Genomic DNA, 23,964 nt, shown 5'->3' on the forward strand with positions numbered 1-23,964 from the left:
TGCTCCTGCATGCATATTCTTTTTATTAAGGCCAATACACCAATATTGCCTCCTTTACCGCCTGTTGCAGCTGACATCAAACAAAGGCTTTAGCAAAAAAACATAAAAAATAAGAAACAAATGCAAAATAATTGATGAGGAAATAATTAAATGCCAACTGCCAGAAAAAACAATTGAAATAACTGCGGGTGGAATTTAATCCAGGCCACATTTGTCTTGCCCACCGTGTTAGGAAAACAAGGGTAGTTTTAAGGGATTTATATTTGCATTGGAAAACATTAGAAATAAGGTATAGTTTTAAGTGGATTTAATTTTATGTTTCTGTGCCTGCAAGGGTAAAACCTATAGTTAGAGGATGTCATTTTCTCAAGCCTTTGTGGAACAAATGAGATGTTCTGCAGTGACGCAAAGAATAGGGTATTTGATGATTGGTAATAACACAGTAGCACAGTGGTTAGCACTGTTGCTTTACAGTGCCAGGGACCTGGGTTCGATTCCCGGCTTGGGTCACTGTCTGCACGGTGTCTGCACATTCTCGCCATGTCTGTGTGGGTTTGTTAGGTGAATTGGCCATCTGAATTCTCCCTCAGTGTACTCGAACAGGGGACTAGCGCTGTGTGGCGACTAGAGGATTTTCACAGCAACTTCATTGCAATGTTAATGTAAGCCTATTTGTGACACTAATAAAGATTATTATTAACAGCTTAGGTGATAATTCAGATGGGTCTGATGAATGGAGGGATCCAATAAGTTATGAATATGGAGGAAAACCTAAACCTACTGGAATTTTGATGAGGGAGAGGGGGGCAGCACATGATGTGAGCGTGGAGCAGATGGGTTTTTGTGAGCTCTGGCTCTGCGTGCCATTTAATCAGTCATTTAATTCTGATGTACATTTCTTAATTGATTTTTCTTGGGTTGCATGGTTTGTGTCATGTTCCAGGCAGTTCCTGATTGGCCTTTTAGTGAGAGAAAGCCGAGAAGAAATTGCTTAAATCCTCATTTTCTTTTCAGGGCATCGGAGCGAGTTGGAGTGGAGTCCTGCTGGGAGCGTCGCTGTTGCTGCTGAGCGGGCTCTTGCCTTGGTGGTGCAGCGTTCATCAGGATGATGGCCACCTACGAAGATGTTGTTGTTGCCTGATCAGAGACTTTTGACCCTGTGGTGCAGTCGTCAGAGCACATGGAGGTATTGTAGGATATCTTTACAAGAGCAGTGGAGGCTCACGAGAAGGTTCTTGCATTTGAAAGAGCTCTGTTCCTTCTTCTCCTGACTAGGCCTTGTAGTTGTGGGGGGGGGGGGGGGCTGTGTTTTCGCCAGGGAGGAGGGAGTCAGCCCTCCTTCCTAGAGTGCCTAATTATTAGATCTCTTGATGATTCCTCTTCTTCACGGGTGGAAACCTCTTAGCCGGGCGGCAGTAATCATCCTCTTATGGTCCATTGCTCTGGATAGGGCTGGAAGGGTAAGGGCAAGACTGGGGTTTTTCTTGGGGTGTGCTGAAGGCCCTGGGGGTATAGGTTGTTTTTTGAGCTTTGTTTGGTGTTGGACTAGGCCAGGCCTAGTGCTATGGCTATTATTCTGTTACCACTAGTGGCTCGGGATGACTCTCTCCGAGGGCATGGAGAGGGGCTTCCTGGAGGGGTGGGTTTTGTCTCCTGGTCTCTCAGGCGCACAGGGGACAGAGGTTGAGTTGAGCTCTGTGCCGTGGTGGATATCCTGTGGTTTTCCCGAGGGAGGGAGGGCAGTTTCCCCCCTCCCCCACCCTTTTTGTTGCTTATGTGGCCTGTTCTCTTCTTTGCCGGTGAGTGTTGTCATCTGGTGAGATAGCTGGCTGGGTCTGTTTCTTCTCTCTTCTTCCCTTTTCCTTTCTGTCTTTGATGACTCGATAGGCCTCACCATAATCTAAACATATTTTTACTGTTGCTGATCCTCTCTTCCTCTCTTTTCGTTCGAATAGTGAGTATAGCGCCGGCATCCACATTGTTGGAAGAGGTATTAACGACAGGGGGAATGGAGAAGGGGGTGGTGTCAGTGATTTATGGGAAGATTCTGGGGGAGGACAAGGTATCATTGGAGGGGATTAAAGCTAAGCGAGAGGAAGAGTTGGGGGAGGGTTTAGAGGATAGGCTGTGATGCGAGGTGCTCCAGAGGGTAAATGCCTTAATCTCGTGCACAAGGTTGGGGCTGATACAGTTAAAGGTAGTGGGCGCCCCTCACAAGGGCGAGGTTGAGCAGACTCTGAGAGGATGGAGGAGGTGTGTGATCGCTGTGGGAGGACCCCACAAACCATGTTCACATGTTTTGGGCCTGCCCAAAACTGGAGGGAGGTTTTTAAGGTAATCTCGGGGGTGGTACATGCGAGGTTCAAACCAGAGCCCCTAGAAGCTATTTTTGGGGTGTCATGCCAGCCCGGGCAGCAAGCAGGTGCAGGAGCAGATGTTTAAGCCTTTGCCTCGCTGATTGCCTGAAGGCAGGTCCTGCTGGGTTGGAGGTGGTCTGGACTCCAGGAAGAGAAGACTGTGCTTGATCACGGAGTGATGGTATTGAGCCAATTGTGATTTTTTTTCTCCTGTTCCACACTGTGCTCATTCAGATTAAGCTGTATGTTTTTTTTCCTTCCTTGCTTTGGGTGCTATATTATTTTGCAACTTTTTGCATTATTTTGTTTAAAAAATGTAAAATCTCAATAAACATAATGAGGTGAAAAAGTTGAGTAAGAAAGCACAATGTTAGTACTTATAGTGGGTCCAGAAGTGATTGTGTCAGAAAACAATGACAAATCGGAGGAAACCCCTCTGATAGTGCAAGTAAAGGCCATATAGGCCATAGATTAAATAAAACAAAGAACACAAAACAGCCTCTGAACAGAACTAGAAACAGAAGGCCACATGATCATGGAGTTTTGATGGCTACCAATAAATTAGAGGATAAATGAATAAGGGAGGCAAAAGAAAGGGGTTTAGATGGAGAGAGTTTGGAGTTTATTATGAAATACCAGATAAGGGGCACCAGCTACATCACATAGGTGGATATGTATTGAAAAAGTGTTTGCAGAAGGTACTTAAAAGCCTAAAGTGTTGCTAGTTACTGGGGGCTTTGAAGAGCAATTAGGTATTTTGGAGGGTTGTTATGGGCCAGGGTTTAGAGAACCCCAAAGTGTATCATGGAGTTCACCTGACCCATAGCCTTTAATAGATTTTGGCTATGGGGAGCAATTTTGGCTATGGGGAGCACAAGGGGCCACTTTATAGGTGTGGTGCAATAGAGAGCTAAAGTACTTTTAAATTAAAACAATGTTTATTCTCTGAATCCAGTTAACATTTTTAAGAACACACAGTAAACATCAGTGAAAATCGCTGGTCACAAATAGGCTTCAAATGAAGTTACTGTGAAAAGGCCCTAGTCGCAACATTCCGGCGCCTGTTCGGGGGGGCAAATATAATCTTGAAAATCTCTTTAGTGGTTTCCCTCATTAGTTGTTTCCCTCTTGGGAGTTCATAGGGAAGCTGGTGACACAATGGTAACGTCACTGGACTAGCAATCTAGAGGCCAGGCTAATGCCCTGGGGAGATGGGATCAATAATTAAGTTATTAAATCTAGAATTAAAAGCTAGTAATAGTGATCAATAAACCATTGTCAATTTTCATAAAAACCCACCTAATTCACTATGTCCTTTATGTAAGGAAATCTAGAATCTTCATCACATAACTCCAGACCCACAGAAATGTGGTTAACTCTGAAATGCGTTCTGAAGTGGCCTCGCAAGCCACTAAGTTGTGGCACAACTGCTACAGAGAAGTAATTATGGAATGAAAAGAATGGTCCACCCAGTATCAACCAAGGCCTTCACTGTTGCTGGGTCAAAATCACTCAGTTTGGGTTCCTAACCTCATTCCAGCCTTAGTCCAAACATAGCCAAACGAGCTGAATGCCAGAGGTGAGGTAAGAGCAACTAACCTTCAATCAAAGCTGCATTTGACTGTGTATGGCATCAAGGAGCCCTAGCAAAACTGGAGTCAATAGGAATCAGGGGAAAATTCTCCACTGGTTGGAGTCATACCTAGCACAAAAGGAAGATGGTTATGGTTGAAGAAGGCCAATTTGCACTGTTATACAGGACATCACTGCAGGAATTCTTCTGGGTCGTATCCAAGGCCCAACCATCTTCAGCTGTTTCATCATGACCTTCCCTCCATCATAAGTCAGAAGTTTGCTGATGATTGCACAATGTTCAACACCATTCGCAACTCTTCAGATACTGAAGCAGACCATGTCCAAATCCAGCAAGATCTGGTTAACACCCAGGCTTTGGTTGATAAGTGGAAATAACATTTGTGCAACACAAATGATAGGCAATGACCATCTCCAGCAAGAGAGATCCAACCATTGGCCCATGACACTCATAGGCATTATCGTCGCTGAACCCCCCGCTATTAACATCCTGGGGGGTTACCATGAAGCAAAAACTGAACTGGACCAGCCAATATATATATATATATATATATATATATATACTGTGGCTACAAGAGCAGGCCAGAGGCAGGGAATTCTGCACTGAAGTAATTCACCTCCTGACTCCCAAAGCCAGGGGCGGGATTCTCCGACCTCAAGCCGGGTCAGAGAATCGCCGGGGGCTGGTGTGAATCCCGCCCCCGCCGTGTCCCGAAGTCTCTGCCACCAGAGATTCGGCGGGGGCGGGAATCACACCGCGCCGGTCGGCGGGGGCTGGAATCGCGCCGCGCCAGTAGGCGGGCCCACCCCCGCCGATTCTCTGGCCCGCGATGGGCCGAAGTCCCGCTGCTGGAATGCCTGTCCCGCCAGCGTGGATTAAACCACCTTTTGAACGGCGGGACAAGGCGGCGCGGGCAGGCTCTGGGATCCTGGGGGGGCACGGGGCGATCTGGCCCCGGGGGGTGCCCCCATGGTGGCCTGGCCCGCGATCGGGGCCCACCGATCCACGGGCGGGCCTGTGCCGTGGGGGCACTCTTTTTCTTCCGCCTTCGCCATGGTCTTCACTATGGCAGAGGCGGAAGACACCCCCTCCCCTGCGCATGCGCGGGGATGACGTCAGCAGCCGCTGACGCTCCCGCGCATGCGTCGCCCGGCGAAGACCGGCTGGCGTGGCGCCAAAGGCCTTTCCGCCAGCCGGCGGAGCGCAAACCAGTCCGGCGCGGGCCTAGCCCCTCAAGGTGAGGGCTTGGCCCCTAAAGGTGCGGAGACTTTCGCGCCCTTGGGGCGGGCCGACGCCGGAGTAGTTCCCGCCACTTCATTACGCCGGAACCCCCCCACCCCCCCGGGTCGGGGAGAATCCCGCCCCTTATGTCCACCATCTACAAGGGACAAGTCAGGAGCGAGATGAAATCCTCTCCACTTGTCTGGATGAAGCACTGTTGCGACACAGCTCCAGGGTCCCAGGTTCAATTCCCGGCTTCGGTCACTCTCTGTGCAGAGTCTGCATGTTCTCCCCGTGTCTGCATGGGTTTCCTCTGGGTGCTCCGGTTTCCTCTCACAGTCCAAAGATGTGCAGGTTAGGTGGATTGGCCATGCTAAATTGCCCTTAGTTGTCCAAATAGATTAGGTGGGGTTACTGGGTTACAGGGATAGGGTGGAGGTGTGGGCTTAAGTAGGGTTCTCTTTCCTAGGGCTGGTGCAGACTAGATGGGCCAAATGGCCTCCTTCTGCACTGTAAATTCTATGATTCTATGAGTGCAGCTCCAATAACACCCAAGAAGCTCAACACCAACCCGAACAAAGCAGCCCGCTTGATTGGCACACCATCCAACTCCTTCAACATCCACTCGCTCCACCACCAACGCATGGTGGCAGCAGAGTGTACCATCTACAAAATGTACTGCAACAACTCACCAAGGCTCATTCAGCAGCACCTTCTAAACCCACAGCCTCTGCCATCTAAAAGGTGCATGGTAACACCACAACCTGCAAGTTCCCAGAGGCTATTTAGCACAGGGCTAAATCGCTGGCTTTGAAAGCAGACCAAGGCAGGCCAGCAGCACGGTTCAATTCCTGTAACCGCCTCCCCGAACAGGCGCCGGAATGTGGCAACTAGGGGCTTTTCACAGTAACTTCATTTGAAGCCTACTTGTGACAATAAGCAATTTTCATTTCATTTTCAAGCTGCACACCATCCCGATGTGGAATTATATTGCCATTCCTTCATGTCGTTGGATCAAAATTCTGGAACTTTTTCCTTACAGCACTGTGGATGTACCAACATCACATGGGCTGCAGCGGTTCAAGAAGATAACTCACCACCACCTTCAAGAGTAATTGGGGATCAGGAGTAAAAGTGTTGGTCCCATGAAATAATTTTTTTAATGCTTTTATTGGTATCATTAAGAAAAACATTCAAGTCTCCTGGGCCAGATGGGATCTACCCCAGAATACTGAGGGAAGCAAGGCCATTGGCTACAGGTAAGATCCCATAGAACTGGAGAATAGCTAAGTGGTACCGCTGTTTAAGAAAGGTAGCAGGGATAATCCTGGAAGCTATAGGCCGGTGAGCCACGCGTTGGTAGTAGGTAAATTATTAAAGAGAATTTTCAGGAACAGGATTTATACCCATTTGGAAACAAATAGACTCATTAGAGATAGACAGCATGGTTTTCTAAAGGGGAGGTCGTGCCTCACTAACTTGATCGAGTTTTTTGAGGAGGTGACAAAGATGATTCATGAGGGGAGGGTGGTGGATGTTGTTTACATGGACTTCAGTAAAGCCTTTGACAAGATGCCTCATGGCAGACTGGTACAAAAGGTGAAGTCACACGGGATCAGAGGTGAGGTGGTAAGATGGATATAGAACTGATTTGGTCGCAGAAGGCAAAGGATAGAAGCAGAAATGAGTTTTTCTGAATGGAAAGTTGCGACGAGTGGTGTTCCACAGGGATCTGTGCTTGGGCCTCTGATGTTTGTAGTGTACATAAACGATTTGGAGGAAAATGGTGCTGGTCTGATTAGTAAGTTCGCGGATGACACCGAGGTTGGTGGAGTGGCAGATAGTGTTGAGGATTGTCAGAGGATGCAGCAGGATATAGAGCGGTTTGCGACTTGGGCAGAGAAATGGCAAATGGAGTTTAATCCAGGTAAATATGAGGTAATGCATTTTGGTAGGTCTAACAGAGGGGAAATATACCGGAAATGGTAAAACTCTTAGGAATATAGAAAGTCAGAGAGATCTGGGCATGCAGGTCCACAGATCTTTGAATGTGGCAACACAAGTGGACAAGGTAGTCAAGAAAGCATACTGAGTGCTTGTCTTCATTGGGTGGGGCATCGTGTATAAAAACTGGCAAGTCATGCTGCAGTTGTATAGAACCCTGGTACGGCCACACTTGGAATATTGCACACAATTCTGGTTGCCACACTACTAGGAGGATATGGAGGCTGCGGAGAGGGTGCAGTGGAGGTTTACCAGGATGCTGTCTGGTCTCGAGGGTGTTAGCTCTCTGGAGAGGCTGAATAGACTCAGACTGTTTTCATTAGAAAGATGGAGGTTGAGGGGTAACCTGATAGAAGTCTACAAGATTATGAGGGGCATGGATAGAGTGGATGGGCAGGCACTCTTTCCTAGGGTGAAGGGGTCAGTCACCAGGGGGCATAGGTTTAAGGTCCGTGGTGCAAAGTTTAGAGGAGATGTGCGAGGCAGGTTTTTTACGCAGAGGGTGGTGAGTGCCTGGAATGCGTCGCCTGGGGAGGTTGTGGAAGCAGACACATTAAAGGCGTTCAAAAGGCATCTTGACAAATACATGGATAGGATGGGTATAAAGGTATGCGGCACAAGGAAGTGCTGAGGGTTTTGGCAAAGGTTGGTATCATGACCAATACAGGCTTGGAGGGTCGAAGGGCCTGTTCCTGTGCTGTATTGTTCTTTGTTCATCTTCTTGACGGGTGTTGATTTATTATTCCGTGCTCCTGTAGAATTTTTAAATGTGTCATTTAGGTAGAATTAAAATTCAGAGTCATGCTTTTAAGAGTAGGTAAGCATAACTTTAAATCACCAATCCTCTTTAAAGGGTATTACATTCCAGTTAATCATACCAGGTCCTTGTAGAAAAATGAAGCTATCTCTAAAGAAGAGACAGAACAATTGCAATGCTTGATTGACCAGTTGAACGGCTGTGCTCACAGACCCTACCAAATTTTGATGTGTTGAAATTAAGTACTAGGATAAAACACCCTAAAGTCGATAATGTTTTAAGAGCATACAAAACATTAAGATAATTAAATATAGATGAATGCATACTTAACTGACTCAAAGAATAGGAAGCTAGTCATTTTTAGTGATGTTTCACATACTAATTTCCTTGATGGGTATTTGAGAACAGCTGGTTTCATAATATTTCTGATGGGTAAGAATGAGAAACGTTGTCATAGAATTAGATTTCATAGAATTTACAGTGCAGAAGGAGGCCATTCGGCCCATCGAGTCTGCACCGGCTCTTGGAAAGAGCACCCTACCCAAGGTCAACACCTCCACCCTATCCCCATAACCCAGTAACCCCACTCAACACTAGGGGCAATTTTGGACACTAAGGGCAATTTATCTTGGCCAATCCACCTAACCTGCACATCTTTGGACTGTGGGAGGGAACCGGAGCACCCGGAGGAAACCCATGCACACACGGGGAGAATGTGCAGACTCCGCACAGACAGTGACCCAAGCCAGGAATCAAACCTGGGACCCTGGAGCGGTGAAGCAATTGTGCTAACCACTATGCTACCGCGCTGCATCATTTTACCTTTGGAAGCTGAGAAGATAAAAAAAGTTCTTTAAGTCCTCTGGCTGCCAAACATTGGCATTTGTGGAGACAGTGGATATGGGATTCTATTTGTTAAATATTTTAAGTGAGACTTTATACAATGGACATACTGAAGATAGTATACCCATTGATTTACGTAGATAACCATTCGTTGTGGAATTATGTACACTTTCTGAAAAGTGTGAGAAAATATTACAGATTGCTATCTTCAAACAAATACCTGAAAGAAAGGAAATCCAACAAATTAAATTAGTGTATGTAAAGCATCAGCTGTCTGACTGTTTAATGAAAAGAAATGCACGCATTTCACAAATTGTTAGGGGTCCAAGAGGAGGAGCATCTCACAATGTAACACCTCGTACAGGTGGAGATTTTTAATTTAATTTATTAATTTGGATTGTGCATAATATTTTTATTTAAAAAGAGTGAAGGGAATCTGTTAATTGTATATTGTATGCATGTGCTTGGCATTAACGGGTGATTCACGTAAATTGAACTGACAGACTGAAATTTTGCTTGATGAAAGCAAAGTACTGAGGATGCTGGAAATCTGAATTAAAAACAGAAAATACTGGGAAAACTCAAGCAGATCTGGCAGTATCTGTGGAGAGAGAAAGAGTTAACGTTTCAAGTCCAATATGACTGAAGCAGATTGAAAAGGCATGCATATAATAATAATTTCTACTCGATGTTGCTCATTCCTTTGTTACTTCCTACGACAGATCATTTCATACACCACTAATAATTTTGTAAAAAATAGATTTCATACAAAAAACTACCTACCCTCTGGAACTAGTTCTTCCAACCTTCCTGCTGGTCGAAGAGATGGACTCTGTTAAATAGGTTAACAGCATTCATTATACATCAAATATGTTCAAATAAAACAGTGCAAATAAAATCTGACAATTCGAAAGGTAAAGCAAGTTAATTTGGTTATTTGACTCTTAATTTTAAAGTAAAAATCATAGAATCATAGCATTTACAGTACAGGAGGCCATTCGGCCCATCGGGTCTGCACCGGCCCTTGGAAAGAGCACCCTACCCAAGCCACACTTCCACCCTATCCTTGTAATCCAGTAACCCCACTTCTTAAAAAATAAATTTAGAGTGCCCAATTAAATTTTTCCAATTAAGGGGCCAATCCACCTACCCTGCACATCTTTGGGTTGTGGGGCGAAACCCACACAAACACAGGGAGAATGTGCAAACTCCACACGGACAGTGACCCAGAGTCGAGATCGAACCTGGGACCTCGGCGCCATGAGGCAGTAGGGCTAACCGACTGCGCCACCATGCTGCCCCTAGTAACCCCACTTAACCGTTTTGGACACCAAGGGCAATTCAGTATGGCCAATCCATCTAACCCGCACATCTTTGGACATATGAAAATATATGAACCTCATCAATTCTGCTGCTTAGCATACTGGGAAGGTAGGAGAAATGGAATGAAATTTAGTGGCATTTGGGAACAATCCTGGGATTTGAGAATGCTGAAACAACAGTACTTGATTTTGACTGTGTGAAGAAGTCAAGCTGTTGGTGTTGAGCAGCATTGAGGAGGACGGGAAAAAGCAGCCATTTATTAGAACTGGAGGTTGAAGGTAAGAGTTTGGTAGCAATATAAAGGCAGGTCTAGCAGCATTGGTTTGAGAGTTTCTCAACATTAAACGGCAAACAATTAATCAAGTTTTTTTTTTATAACTTCGCAGAACAGAAATATGTTTTAATTAGATGAATAAATATCACAGTTACTTAAACAAATACATATTCCACTATCCGTGTAACTGACTTCACCTCCATGGAACAATAAATATGGAAAGGTTATAATTAAAATTATTTTTACATTCAGGCAAAAAGATTCAGTCAGTAAATTTTGCATTTCTTGAAAAGTGGGTGGAAAAGAAAGATTTTCAACCTGCATTCTTGTGAATGGCAATTATTTCTATCAACCATAAACAATTCCAAAAATTTACCTCAGAAACTATAATTTACTGAAGAGCCATTGGGCGCGATCTTCCGGCCTTGTTATGTTTTCGCTCAAGCAAAACGCGGCCGGTGAACAGCGGGAGAGGCCAAAACCGAGATCCGCGCCAGATGCCAAACAGTTTGCGATCCAACCGACCCAATTCCATCGGCGAAATCGGGATCACCACTTAAGCCCCATTTCTACACAATTAACGAGAGCCACCCCTTCTCCAACGGCCTCCCATCATTCAGTGGCCTCCCCAGCAAGTGCTCACGATGGCATCGATTAGTACTCCATTTTTAAAAAGTGAACCTGGCAGAAGGGCTTCTATGGGGAGCTGAGGAGGTGAGTACCCATCTTTGCTCACAGGGCAAAGAGTCCGGGGAGTGCTTGACTTGCCACGCCAGTGCTCGTCAGGGGGCGGGGGACCCTCCGCAGGTGGGGGCCGCCAATCAGGGGACAACCGCTCGCGGCAGCATCACATTACCAACCTTCCAGGGGCACCCCTTGACCCTGCTCCACCGACCACTCATAACCCCCACGGGGGCCATGTAGCACATGGGAGTCATTGCCTAACATCCCAATCAGAGCGTGATGCCTGGGCACTGTGGGAGGCAACACCACACATGCAGCAGCCAGCATCCGAACACGCAAGGGATGGGACATAGCTCCGGGGGCATGTCTGCGGCTGGAGGGTGAGTGAGTGCCACGGGGAGGTCATCGCCCGGTATGGTTGACGTTGTGAGCGGGTATCCGGGGTACAGGGTCTGGGGTCCGGTGTGGGGGCCCCGCAGTGGCCGGGTATGCGTGGGCAGGGTGTTCGGGGTTGAGGAAAAGGGGGAAATCAATGGAGGAATGGAGGGTCCCGGGATGGGAGCCACTGCCGTTGGTCAATCTATGGCAGGGATTTTGGACCCAGCAGGTATTGCCCTAGTGGTGCTGGTGGTCCGTAGTGCGGCAGGACGTTGGAGAAGACGTCACCAGCAGCGTTTGCAGATGCTTGAGGCAGCGGCCCATGTGCCGGTCCCCGCCCCTCACCCCGAGGACCCGGCCACCCATCAGTCCAGGGAGGGACCCAGAGGGGGAGGCCCGCAACGGCCCAGAGCGTACACGTGTCGCTGGTCCTTTGAGCAAATGACGTACAGCACATGCCGCAGGAGGCTCTGCCTCAACAAGGAGACGGTGCAACACCTGTGCCATATCCTCGCAGACTTGGCACCATGTGGAGGAGGAGGAAACCCGCTCCGGGTGGCCGTCAAGGTCACCGCAGCCCTGAACCTTTACGCCTCGGGATCATTCCAGGGCTCGAATGGGGACCTGTGTGGCATCTCACAGGCCATAGCACACAGGTGCATTCGGCAGGTTGCATGCGGAAGATTACATCGTTTTTGACATGGGTCAGAAAGATGCATGGGTTGCAGGATTCTCCGCCATCGCTGGAATGCCCAAGTCCAAGGGGTAATAGATGCCACACATTTTGCCCTACGCTCACCCGGGCATTTTGGGTGCCTTATATGAATAGAAAGGGATTCCACTCCCTGAACATGTAGCTCATGTGCGACCACCACATGAAAATCATGCATGTGTGCGCACGCTTCCCAGGGAATGTGCACGACAGCTACTTCCTGGGGCAGTCGGTCATAGATACGTGGATACATAGAAGATAGAAGCAGGTGGAAGCCTTTTGGCTCTTCGGGTCTGCTCCGCCATTTATCACGATCATGGCTGATCATCCAACTCAACCTAATCCTGCTTTCTGCCCTTAGCCTTTGATCCCATTCTTCCCTGCCCTATTCGAGGAACACCCCAGGATGGGCAGCTGGCACTTGGGGGATAAGGGGTATCCGCTGAGGACCTGGCCAATGACGCCAGTACGGAGGCCGGAGATCGAAGCAGGAACCCACTACAACAAGGCCCATGACGCCACCCTGGCTGTCATTGAGTTGGGCAGCAGACTCAAGATGCACAGCCGTGCTATCCTGTCCTGTGTGCTGATCCTGAGACACGGCCTCATCAGAGGGGTGGAACGTGGGGGAGCTGCTGGTCACAGTCACCGCCCCATGGGGAGGATCCAGGTTGGCACTCGGCACCCCCTCCTCCCGGTCGGTGCTCATAGGGCCCTGGTGTCCACGTTGGGGAAAGAGGGGCAGCTGGTTCGAGCCCCGGCTGCCCCTGCATCATCTGGCTCTGCCAGCCCAGGTGGTTCCCCAATGTCTGCACCGCGGTGTTGATGCCCTTGGAGATGCTCCTCAGTGACTGGGACATATCCCCCCCAATAGCCGGGCCATGCTCTGCAGCGCCTCAGCCATGCCCACCTGTAGCTGGGACAAGCTCTGCAGAGCCTCAGACATTCCCATCTGAGAGCGGGGCATGTCCCACAGAACCTCATCAAGGTCAGCCTGGTACTGGGTCACATCCCTCAGCGAGACCCTCGGCCTTGGCCATTACCAACTGAACGACGCCTTGGACACCTTCATTCGTGGTAGCAATGTTGTGCACCAGGCTCTCCACTGCGGTCGACATCCTAGTAGTATTGGCCTCCGTGCCACTCATTGCCGGCACCATCTCCAGCACCCGTAGCCTCCAATCAACTATGGATCTGCTGGAGCGATGCTGACATCTCCCTCTGAATGTCACAGCCGCTAACTATCATCTCCATCAGCTCCAGGTAACCCTGTTCCAGAGGCTCAGCGTTAAGCTGGGACCCAGTTGGGTCCTGGGATCCAGCAACCCTTCAGACTGCTGTCTTGCCTCAGGGTTCCTGCCTCCACCAGGTGTGCATCAGCAGCAATGTGGTGCTCACCAGATTCTGGCCGAGGTTTGTCCTCTAACAGTTCCCACCAAGGTATGTATATGTGTACGGGTGGATGTTCCGCCTGGGATGGGCCGGTGCCGTCGGCTGGAGGACCCCCAGGAGAATGAACATGTGGTCAGTGGAAGGGATGGGTCAGTCAGTAAGGCAATCAATACTCACGTTTGACAGGTCCCCGGGTGGAACCCGGTGGTTCCTCACCTCTGCGGTGTCCGCTAGCCTCTGCATTGGTGACCGTCCCGTCCTCGACCACCCCGGTCACATCCAGGGCCTGGTCCTCGAAGGAGATGAGGATTCTGAATTGGACATTCTGAATTCTCCCTCAGTGTGCCGTAGTGTGGTGACTGGGGGGATTTTCACACTAACTTCATTGCACTGTTAATGTAAGCTTACTTGTGACAAAGAGATTATTCTCTCGTCGCCCCACCACCAGTCTGGGCCCTCTCCCGCCGATTATGGGAGTGCTTTGCCTGAGGAGACACAGAGGGTATTGTTAGCCACATGCGTGGTTCACAGTTGTCGGGGCGGGGGGATTTGAAGGGGGGGTGGGTAGAGGGAGGCTTGGGGGTCACCTGGAGCATTGCGGGGGGGGAGGGGGGTGACTGCTCACTCGTGCTGCCCAGTCTAGGTCATGTACCTTCTTCCAGCACTGTAGGCCAGTTCTCCTGGTCACACTTCCCGAGCTGACTGCTGCCGCCACTCACCCCAGGCAGCACTGGCTGCCCTGTGGCTCACCGTCAGGGCCCCCAGGAAAACAGGACTCCCTCCTGGTTTCCACCGCAGCCATGGGCCTCCCCAGGTCAACAGCCCCGAATCTTGGGGCTTGTCTCCTGGGTGGCACTGTTGTGAGCTGGCTGGGGTTGGCTGAGCAAGTGTAGCTTATTTTTTTAATAAATCTTTTTATTGTCATTTCCCATATTTATAAGCATTGTATATATACACATCACATTTTTCTCACCCGCGCTAATTTCCTTTATTATACAGAGAGGTTTAGTTTGTCCTTCATTTAACTGACCCTATGTGCATTTTGTTTCCCTCTGGATCGGTCGATGGTTCCTTCCCCTTCCCCGTTCTCTATCTCTCCCCCCCACCCCAATTTTTATTAGGTTACTCAATGTTGCTGGCCTCGAACATGTTTTGGAACAGACCGACAAACTGCCCCCAAGTATCCAAGAAGCCTTCCTCTGACCCTCGGGTGGCGTACTTAATCTTCCCAGGTGGAGAAATTCCGAAAGGTCAGCGAGCCAGTCTGCAGCTGTAGGTGGTGCTGCCGATCGCCAGCCGAGCAGGATTCTCCGGCATGCAATTAGGGAAGCGAAAGCGAGGGCGTTGACCCCCTTCCCCATGTGTAACTCTGGCTGCTCCGATACCCCGAAGATTGCCACCATTGGGCATGGCTTCACCCTCACCCCCCTGGACATTGCCTCGGAGAAGGCTGCCCAGAACCCAGCAAGCTTGGGGCAAGCCCAAAGCATGTGGGTGTGGTTGGCCGGGCCCCTCTGGCACCGCTCACATTTGTCCTCCACCTCTGGGAAGAACCTGCTCATTCGGGTTCTGGTCAGGTGCGCTCTGTGAGCAACTGCAGCTCAAGTGCTGCTCGACTTGGTTAGCGGGGGGCTGGAGAGCGTGGTCCCTCTGAATCAGCTAGCAAGCCAGCATTTGGGGCAGGAAGCCCGTGAGGCCTCGTTAAGTGGACCAATTAAAGTCGAATAGTGTTGCTGGTCTCGCTGGGCTGAGCGCTGGGAAGCCTGCGGCAATTCCCACTCGCTACAACACTTAGAAAGTCTTCTGGAGAATCTTCTTGATGAAAAGAACTCTTGTAAAACAGTCGGTAATTTAACAGATTAACATACAGAAAACAATTAATTACCTCACGTAGTTGCTAAATGTTCCACTCAATAGCAAATAATTAGTGTTTTACTCAGCCAAAACTATCTTATAAATTGTTTTAAAATTATACATTTAAGCAATAGGACAATGTGTGAAGTGGAATTTCCCTCTGAATGGTATAAAGACAGCCAGCCAGCTGAGAGATCTGTTCCATTTTGAGAACTGCGCCTCAGCCAGAAAATAAGCAGCCCAGGGCATCCCATCAGTTGCGTGTCATCTGGAGGGGTCGTGGTATACATTTCAGGAGTGGACCCCCAATGCAGCAATGGCTCAGCTTTGTATTGTGAAGCCTTGAAGCACTTACTTGCTCCTCAAACTAGATTAACACTTCCCTGTTGGGCTACTCTTCCGCTTGGCAGCCAGCTGATACTAAGTGACATATGTATGGTGCGCACTTCACCCAGTATCAGGGCCAGCTTATGGAGCATTTTCACATTAGCCATAAAGTATCCCAAATGGTGTGATAATGTAGAGTGCAGAGAATAAGACATTTATTTTATCATAGCCATCTCTTTCAAGTATCGAGAAAGGATGTGAATAACGTAACCAGATGGTACCCACTGCATAATATGCTCACTCGCCACTTATGCAATGGAGCACAATTGGAAAGATTCTCCATCCATTCTCTGTTTTCCAAGTTGCTAAAATATTCATGGGGTGTTGGGAAGTTGCTTTCCACATACAACACACACCTACTACCTAGCTCAGGTAGGTTCACTAGACACCTAGGCTCTGGAAAAGACGGGGATGGCCACACCACTGGCGGAAATGATGCAGTAAGTCAATCCCCATCACTTTCGGGGCACTGCAGCATCACTGATAATGAGCAACAGAAATCAAAGTCTCTTCTTGCATTTTTCTTTCTGTATGTCTCAACCTCTCTTTCTCAGCTTAATATTTGTTCAAATAAAAAACAAAGTTAATAGGTTTTAGAAATGTTCAATTGAAAGTGTAGTCCAATTAAAGGGGGCTGGAATAGCGGTGATGCTATCTAGACACTTTGCATGCACCGCTCCCTTCTTCCTTTTTCTGATTGTACTATCATGTGTAATAAACTAAAACCCTAACAGTATGTAATATAAAATGCAAAACTAATAAAATATTTGAACAATTGGTGGGGTGAGAGAGGGAGGGATCAGTTTACATTGTTGTGGGGGGAGGGGGTTATTCCTGTTATTATGGGTTATTGTTTCGCTTTTAGTAAACTTTGTATAGAAATTGTTCAAATTTCAATTTAAAAAATGTTTTTTAAAAAGCAAGTGCAGTCCAATTCGTTGTTCAATTTGTATTCAACCCCTCCACACAAACAGATAAACTGTAACACCGTTATCTGCATAGCTAAATGTCCCGTATTCCCCGAATTGATCTGAAAAAGTCAAGAAAAGTTGATGAAATTTAACTTTTTCCCTCAGGGTCACAGTGCGTTTTTCAGAATTTGGAAATATACAAAAGCTGCCGCTTATAAACGTCATAATAATAAAAGCAAAATACTGTGGATGCTGGAAATCTGAAATAAAAATTACATTGTTACAAATGTCAGCCTTCCATATCCTTTTAGCCACTCCCTTAAGCAGACCACTGCATGTCTTATGTTCAACAGTTCACTTGTCCTGCCTAATATCGCATTATATAATCCCATAGTAACCAATAAGTATGACGTCACTAAGGCTGCAGCAGCCAACTGAATAGTTTTTTGCTTCCCTCTCTTCCCCAGCTAAGTCAAACATTCTCCAAAGTTCACTCTACCCTAGACATGTATTCACATCTTTCTCTAATTTTTTCATACCTCCCCTCACGCACTATCCAAGGTAATTTTATCTATGGAGATCCATGTGTTCCCACAACCTGAGACTCACAAAAACGCTGACCATCTAGCGTCCTTCCCTGGTTTCCAACTTAGTTGATATTTCTCTTTGTTGCGCAGCCTGCTTTATCCACTATGTGGTCTCTTTAAGGTTACCACAGGGTTGCACATGTGCGCATCTTAAAAAGGAAACGCGCATGGCTTGTTTCCTGTACAGTTCTTTCTGAACTGCTCCACGACTGTACAATCATGCAGCTTAGATGGAATATAGCACTCTAATCAATCCTAATTTTTCCCAGGACCCTTGTTTGATTCATTCCCATCAGCCTTCTGTGCGGCCACAGTACTAAAACGGCTCTTATCAAAGTCGCAAATTACATCCTATGTGACAGTGGTAAATTATCTCTCCTCGTCCTTCTGGACCTTTCTGCAGCCTTTGACATGGTTAACCACACGATTCTCCATCAATATTGGGTCGGACCACACTTGCTTGGTTCCATTCATATTTCATTGTAACAAGACTATCACCTGCAATGACTTATTTTCCCCCTCTTTCACTGTTATCTATGGTATCCCACAAGGAACTATTCTGGCTCCCTCTTAATTATCATCTAGATGCTGCCCCACAGAAATACCACTCAGAAAAGCACAGCATTTGTTTTAATATTGCCAGCTACGACATCCAGCCCCAACTCTCGACTCTTCCACTATCGAAGTAGTATATCGCTAATATACCAGTATTCCAGAGGTCTGGACTAATGTTCTGGATACACCAGTTCAAATCCTACCATGTCTGTTGATGGCATTTAAATTTGACTAATTAATAAATCAGAAATAAAAAGCCAGTCTCAGTAATGGGGAAATGATAAAAACCTGAAGAACCGTCCTCAACGATCGGGGACCCCAGAATGTCAGTGCAAAAGACCAGGCTGAAACATTTGAAACCATCTTCAGCCAGAAGTGTCAAATGGATGATCGGCACGGTGGTTAGCACTGCTGCCTCACAGTGCCAGGGACCCGGATGCAATTCCAGCCTTGGGTGACTATGTGGAGTTTGCACATCCTCCCCATGTCTTCAAGGGTTTCCTCAGGGTGCTCTGGTTTCTTCCCACAGTCCAAAGATGCACAATTTAGTTGGACTGGCCATGCTAAATTGTCCCTTAGTGGCTAAGGATGTGCAGGTTATGGGGATAGAGCGGGAGAGTGGGCCTAGCAGGTATGCTCTTTCGAAGGGTCGGTGCAGACCCGATTAGGCTGAATGGCCTCCTTCTGCACTGTATGGATTCTACAATTTCTATGATCGTTCTCTGCCTCCTCTTGATGGCACCAAATGTTATGCCTGTCCTGCCTGTCATCCCACAGCCAGATGTGCATACAATTCAGCCCAATGAAATCACGTCTCATTCTTCAAAATTCCACACAGTAGTCCAATTTACTCAGCCTCTCATTATAAGACAAGATCTAATCCCAGGAATCAATCTAGTGCAACTACCCAATACGACCTCAAAGACAAGTTTATTGTTCCTTAAAAATGGAGGCAAAAACTACAAAGTACTCCAGGGCCAGGATTTTACAGTCCCGCAATGGCATGTCTCCCACTGGCAGATGCAGAGGGCCATTTAAACCGCCGTTAGCTTTGGTAGGACCATAATATCCTGCCAGGCAGGAGGAGCTGTAAAATCTTGGTCCAGGTGTGGTTTCACAAAAGCCCCATACAATTGCAGCAAAACTTCTCTTATTCTTGTGCTCTAATCCGCTTGAAATAGGCCAATGTGCCATTTGCCTTCCTAACCTGCATGCTAACAATCTGTGCCCCTTGTACAAGTACATCCAAGTCCTTCTGAACATCAACATTTACAAGTTTCACACCCTTTGGAAGAATATTCTGTTTTTCTATTTTTACCACCAAAGTGAATAACCTCACACCTCCTCACATCATTCCCCATCTGTTACCTTGTAGCCTGCTCACTTGCCTATCTCTTTGCAGTCTTTGCGTCCTGCTTGCAGCTTACATTCCCACCTAGTTTTGTATCATCAGAAACCTTAGATACATTATTCTCGGGCCTTTTCACCTAGGTGAATAATATAGATTGTAAGTAGCTGAGACACCAGCACTGATTCTGTGGCACTCCACTTCACTACCTGCCAACATGAAAATTCCCCGTTTATGCCCATGCTTTGCCTCCTGTCTATTAATCAATCGTTTCTCCATGACAGGTTATATGCCCCCATCTTCATGAGCTTGCATAGTAGCTTTTTGTTTAGCACCTTAATAAATGTCTTTTGAAAATCTATGTATATTACACCCACTCGTTACATCCTCAAAATACACGAATAAATTTGTCAAACGTGATTTCTCTTTTGTGAAAACAACTTGGCTTTGTCTGACCATACTATCATTTTCTAAGTGCATTGGGTTAACGTGGGACTGGGAAATTGTACTGCCAATAGTGTGATGTAAAGAGACACATGACCCGAGACTAGAGTCTGTGGACTGGACAGAGACCGGTGTAGAAGCAAGCATGGAGTTAGCTCATTGCTTGGGCTGTATCCTCTATATATGTACATCAATAAAGAGTTAATGTTCAACCATACAAGACTCAAAACCTTTCATGACACCTACTGAGCTGAACATACATCAAGTAGTTTGCTTTATTAGTTGCTATTATGACCAAATCGGGGCAGGAGTTGGTTTTTCTGTGCGAAAAGAAACAAGAACGAGTTTCAAGAAAGGAAGGAGGGAGAGAGAAAACAAGGAATTACAGACCAGTTAACCTGACACCAGTCATCAGAAAAACATTGGAATCTATCATTACTGAAGTCTGACAAGCTTTACAAATGTTTAAAGTGATTATAACTTTTTAATCTCCTCAATAAACTGAAAGTGTCTTCTTCATTTCAATGGTTTGAAATATGTTTTTACTTTGCAACTTTAGTGCAACAAAATCTGCCATGGAGGAACTTAAAATGATTAAACTATACAAATGTATAGTATTATTGCTAAAAGTTGGACAAACCTAGCCTGTGTTGTCTGAGGTGGCGACAAAGCAAACCATTCAGCCAACTCACAGACCTCATGTACATAAACCAAGACTAACTCCCGGTCAAACATGAAGGGAATGCCATGATATAAAATGTGGGCAGCACAGTGGCTAGCACAGTTGTTTCACAGCTCCAGGGTCCCAGGTTCGATTCCGGCTTGGGTCACTGTCTGTGCGGAGTCTGCACGTTCTCCCGTGTCTGCGTGGGTTTCCTCCGAGTGCTCCGGTTTCCTCCCACAGTCCAAAGATGTGCAGGTTAGGAGAATTGGCTAAGATAAATTGCCTTTAGTATCCAAAAAGGGTAGGTGGGGTTACTGGGTTGCGGGGATAGGGTGGAGGCATGGGCTTAACTGGGGTGCTCTTTCCAAGGGCCGGTGCAGGCTCGATGGGCCGAATGGCCTCCTTCTGCACTGTAAATTCTATGAAATCTATTCTATGAAGGCTGGCTAGCAGTAACGGAATTATGGGCCACCAGAGATCAGTGATAGAGAGGGGCAATTGCAATTATGAAAGGGGGAGGGAAGCCTCTGAAAGGGGAGGCCTCAAGTTACTTTTTAAGGCCCAGCGGATCACTCCTGCTCCTCCTGAGAACGAAACATTTAAGAAAAATAAAACATCAGTTTAAATGGGCATCCGCTGGTCATGATCCTGCTTGCCACCAGCTTTTACTGACAACTCCTGCATTAGGTGTCACTGCCATGATCAGCAGTTAAAATTGCATTAGCGCTTGAACATTGACATCAGCCTTCAACATTTAACTATTAATGAGGCCCCTGCTTGCTTGCAGTGGGTGGTTGCAATGCTGCTTAAAAACAGGCAGTTAAAGTGGCAGCGGGCATGAACAAAATTCAGCAAGAAGTAAAAACACATCCAATCACCAATTGAACCACCTGCCTGTCCCATTTCTGCCAGTGGGCAGGCTAAAACTCCACCTGAAGTAGCTTCACAAACTAAAGGCTTCTTTCTCAGCTGTGCTCTGAAAAACAAATTAAAGCAAAATACTACGAATGCTGGAAATGTGAAATAAAATCAGAAAATGCTCTAGAAACTCCAGCAGGCTTGGCAGCATCTGTGGAGAGAGAAACAGAGTTAACATTTAGAGTCCAATATGACTCTTCACTGGAACACAGGAGTTCTGAAAAAGAGTCATATGGACTCAAAACATTAACTCGGTTTCTCTCTCCATAGATGCTGCCAGACTAGCTGCATTTTTCCAATATTTTCTCAAACACTAAAAGTGTGGTGTATATCATGGATTTCTTAAAGGTACAGCACTTAACTCCTTTAAATCTTATTAGTCATAATTTTTCTGTAACTGTTTCTGCTTCACTTAAAACTACTTTTAACCCTATTTCTTGTACTTGCCTTTTTTGTACCATGTGACTCACTCACAGTGTGGTCCACTGAAACAGTTTCCCACTCTGTTGTAGCGACTAGGGGCTTTTCACAGTAGCTTCATTTGAAGCCTACTTGTGACAATAAGCGATTTTCATTTCATTTCATTTCATTTCAGTTGCTGTCTCCCTGCATCCTTAACCCAGCAGGCCTGCAAAGCAAAGTAAATTAAAACTTTAAAATGTTTTACAACTACACACTATTCCTGGGCTCAAATGCCACCTTTATCAGCTATACCAGAATCAATGTGTTTAACCAACCCACTCAACAACTTCTCTGCCATTTATTAATCAGTCACAGCCCATTTGGATTTCCAATATGCCATTGCTAATGGCACCTGGTTCTTACATTTGTGATTTTAATGCAAAAATAAACTATGTTATTTACCAATGGTAGCCTCTGCTCGATCCTGAACATTTGCCTACCCAAAATATAGTCTCTCCCGTGTCTAGAATAAAGCCTCTAACCTGTCATAGACCAAGACGCCACTACAGCTCGTCCCAAATATACCTCACCTGTGTGACTTTAAAGTGCAAAACACAATAGAAAATACAGTAATAGTACTTTAAAAATCACAAATCCATCTGACAGCCAGTGCCTGCATTTTGAAAGTCCAATGTGGGCTGAAACCAGTCAGAGGCCACAGGGTTACAGCCAGTCCTGTTGAAAAAGGGGTAGGTAAGGAAAGACAGAGAATCAGACCACATTCTCCTTGGTCCCACCTTCTAACTGGCAGATTAGGCCTCTGGTACCACCACATTCTGGGTTCTATTTGGTGCATCTAGACCTGAGACCTTCCCTCCAAATACTCCATATACCACAACCCAATACTAATTCCTGATCCCAGAAGGCCTGTCCAGTACATTTGCATCCTCTATAGCTCACATACTCCAGAACCACTACAATACATCCACATCCCACAATGCCCCTTGCATTTCTCCTTTCCCCAAAGCTCCCAGGTGCCACAACACCCCATCAATATTCTTAGATTGTGGGACGCCCATTCCAGCATTCCCATATCTTGGCCATCTTCGCCATGTTCCAAAATATTGAAATCATCTCCCACTACTGCCACACCCCCACATGAAACCCCGTTTCAGTTCTCACAAATCCTGTGGTTTCTCGCTCAGTTCTCCTAGATCCTAATGTCCAGCTCATCCTAGGATCATTTACCAGTAATTCCAGATTCCAACACTGCTACTTACAGAATGCACAACACACCACTTCTCCCTATCAGTGGCATCCTACTAGTACTTCCATTTCATGCAAAGACCTCCCCCCAGAGCCACACCCAACCACAGAATCCACTCTGACTGCCCCCAACCAAAGGAACCCGATCAATCCATTCAAATTCCAACAATGCTCCATTCTTCCACATCCAACTACCACTTGCTAGTGTTTCCATATTTTAAGATCATTATTTGAACAACCAAACCATCTTATTACCGCCAACTGCTAAGTACTATTATCAACTTCCATTTTAAGTGTTAGCTTTGGCTCAGTAGTGTTAGCTTTGGCTCACTTTCACTGCTAAATCAGGACTGTTATATGTTCAAGTCAAACTCCTGTAATTGAAGCACATAATCCAGTCTGACACTTCATTTCTCAGATGGGGTGTTAAAACAAGGACCCATCTGTCTTTTCATTGGGAAACTAAAGATCCTATCGAAGAAGAGCAGAGGATCATGCTTCTTATAGGACCTTGATGTGGCTTCTGTTTTTTCATACTTTGCAATAGTTTTTTTCACTCGTCGAAAAGCACTATATATAGCTTCAAATTAAGATTGAGAAAATTAAGATTGAGCTCATAATGATGAGGATTAAAAGATGAAAGAACTTCAGGGAATGACAAAATGTCTCACCTCACTTCTCTATGGCCAATAGAGTGCTTCAAAAAGCTGGGAGTGAAAGGAAGGTGAAACAAAACTCAATGTCCCATACCTTATCTCTCGCCAATTGGGGAGGCTTCTGGTCAAACACGGGTTGTCAGATGATTAATAACACAAAGCACATCTTGTAAGTAAATTCAACTTTTTAAATACTGCATTCGCACAAATAAACAAAATTAAAATCTGAGGATACTGACATGCCAAGAAGTTAAATGCCAAGAACTTCTAGCCATTTCCAACTTCAAACTGCATCGGAGAACACTAATCTCACAAATCAATCATATGTATATAAAAATGTTAATGTCAAAAACTGAGTTATTCTATATCAATTTATAGGTGGCTGGGTTGCAATTTTTGGATCATGTTGTATTGATATATTTAAATTCAGAAT

The 23,964-nt window shown here is 46.3% G+C and overlaps 1 protein-coding gene across 3 annotated transcripts in view; it reads right to left on the reverse strand.

Annotated features, from left to right (window-relative positions):
* The window catches only part of erich2 (glutamate-rich 2), a 321,595-nt gene that overhangs the window by 292,436 nt on the left and 5,195 nt on the right, over positions 1-23,964 (reverse strand). For all 3 annotated transcript variants that reach the window (XM_072475841.1, XM_072475840.1, XM_072475842.1), the window contains one exon: positions 9,560-9,608. In XM_072475841.1, the coding sequence (XP_072331942.1) occupies positions 9,560-9,608 (49 nt within the window). The remainder of the gene's footprint in view (positions 1-9,559; positions 9,609-23,964) is intronic.

Source organism: Scyliorhinus torazame, chromosome 2 (assembly GCF_047496885.1).
Source record: "Scyliorhinus torazame isolate Kashiwa2021f chromosome 2, sScyTor2.1, whole genome shotgun sequence".
In the NCBI taxonomy this organism is placed as follows: domain Eukaryota; kingdom Metazoa; phylum Chordata; class Chondrichthyes; order Carcharhiniformes; family Scyliorhinidae; genus Scyliorhinus; species Scyliorhinus torazame.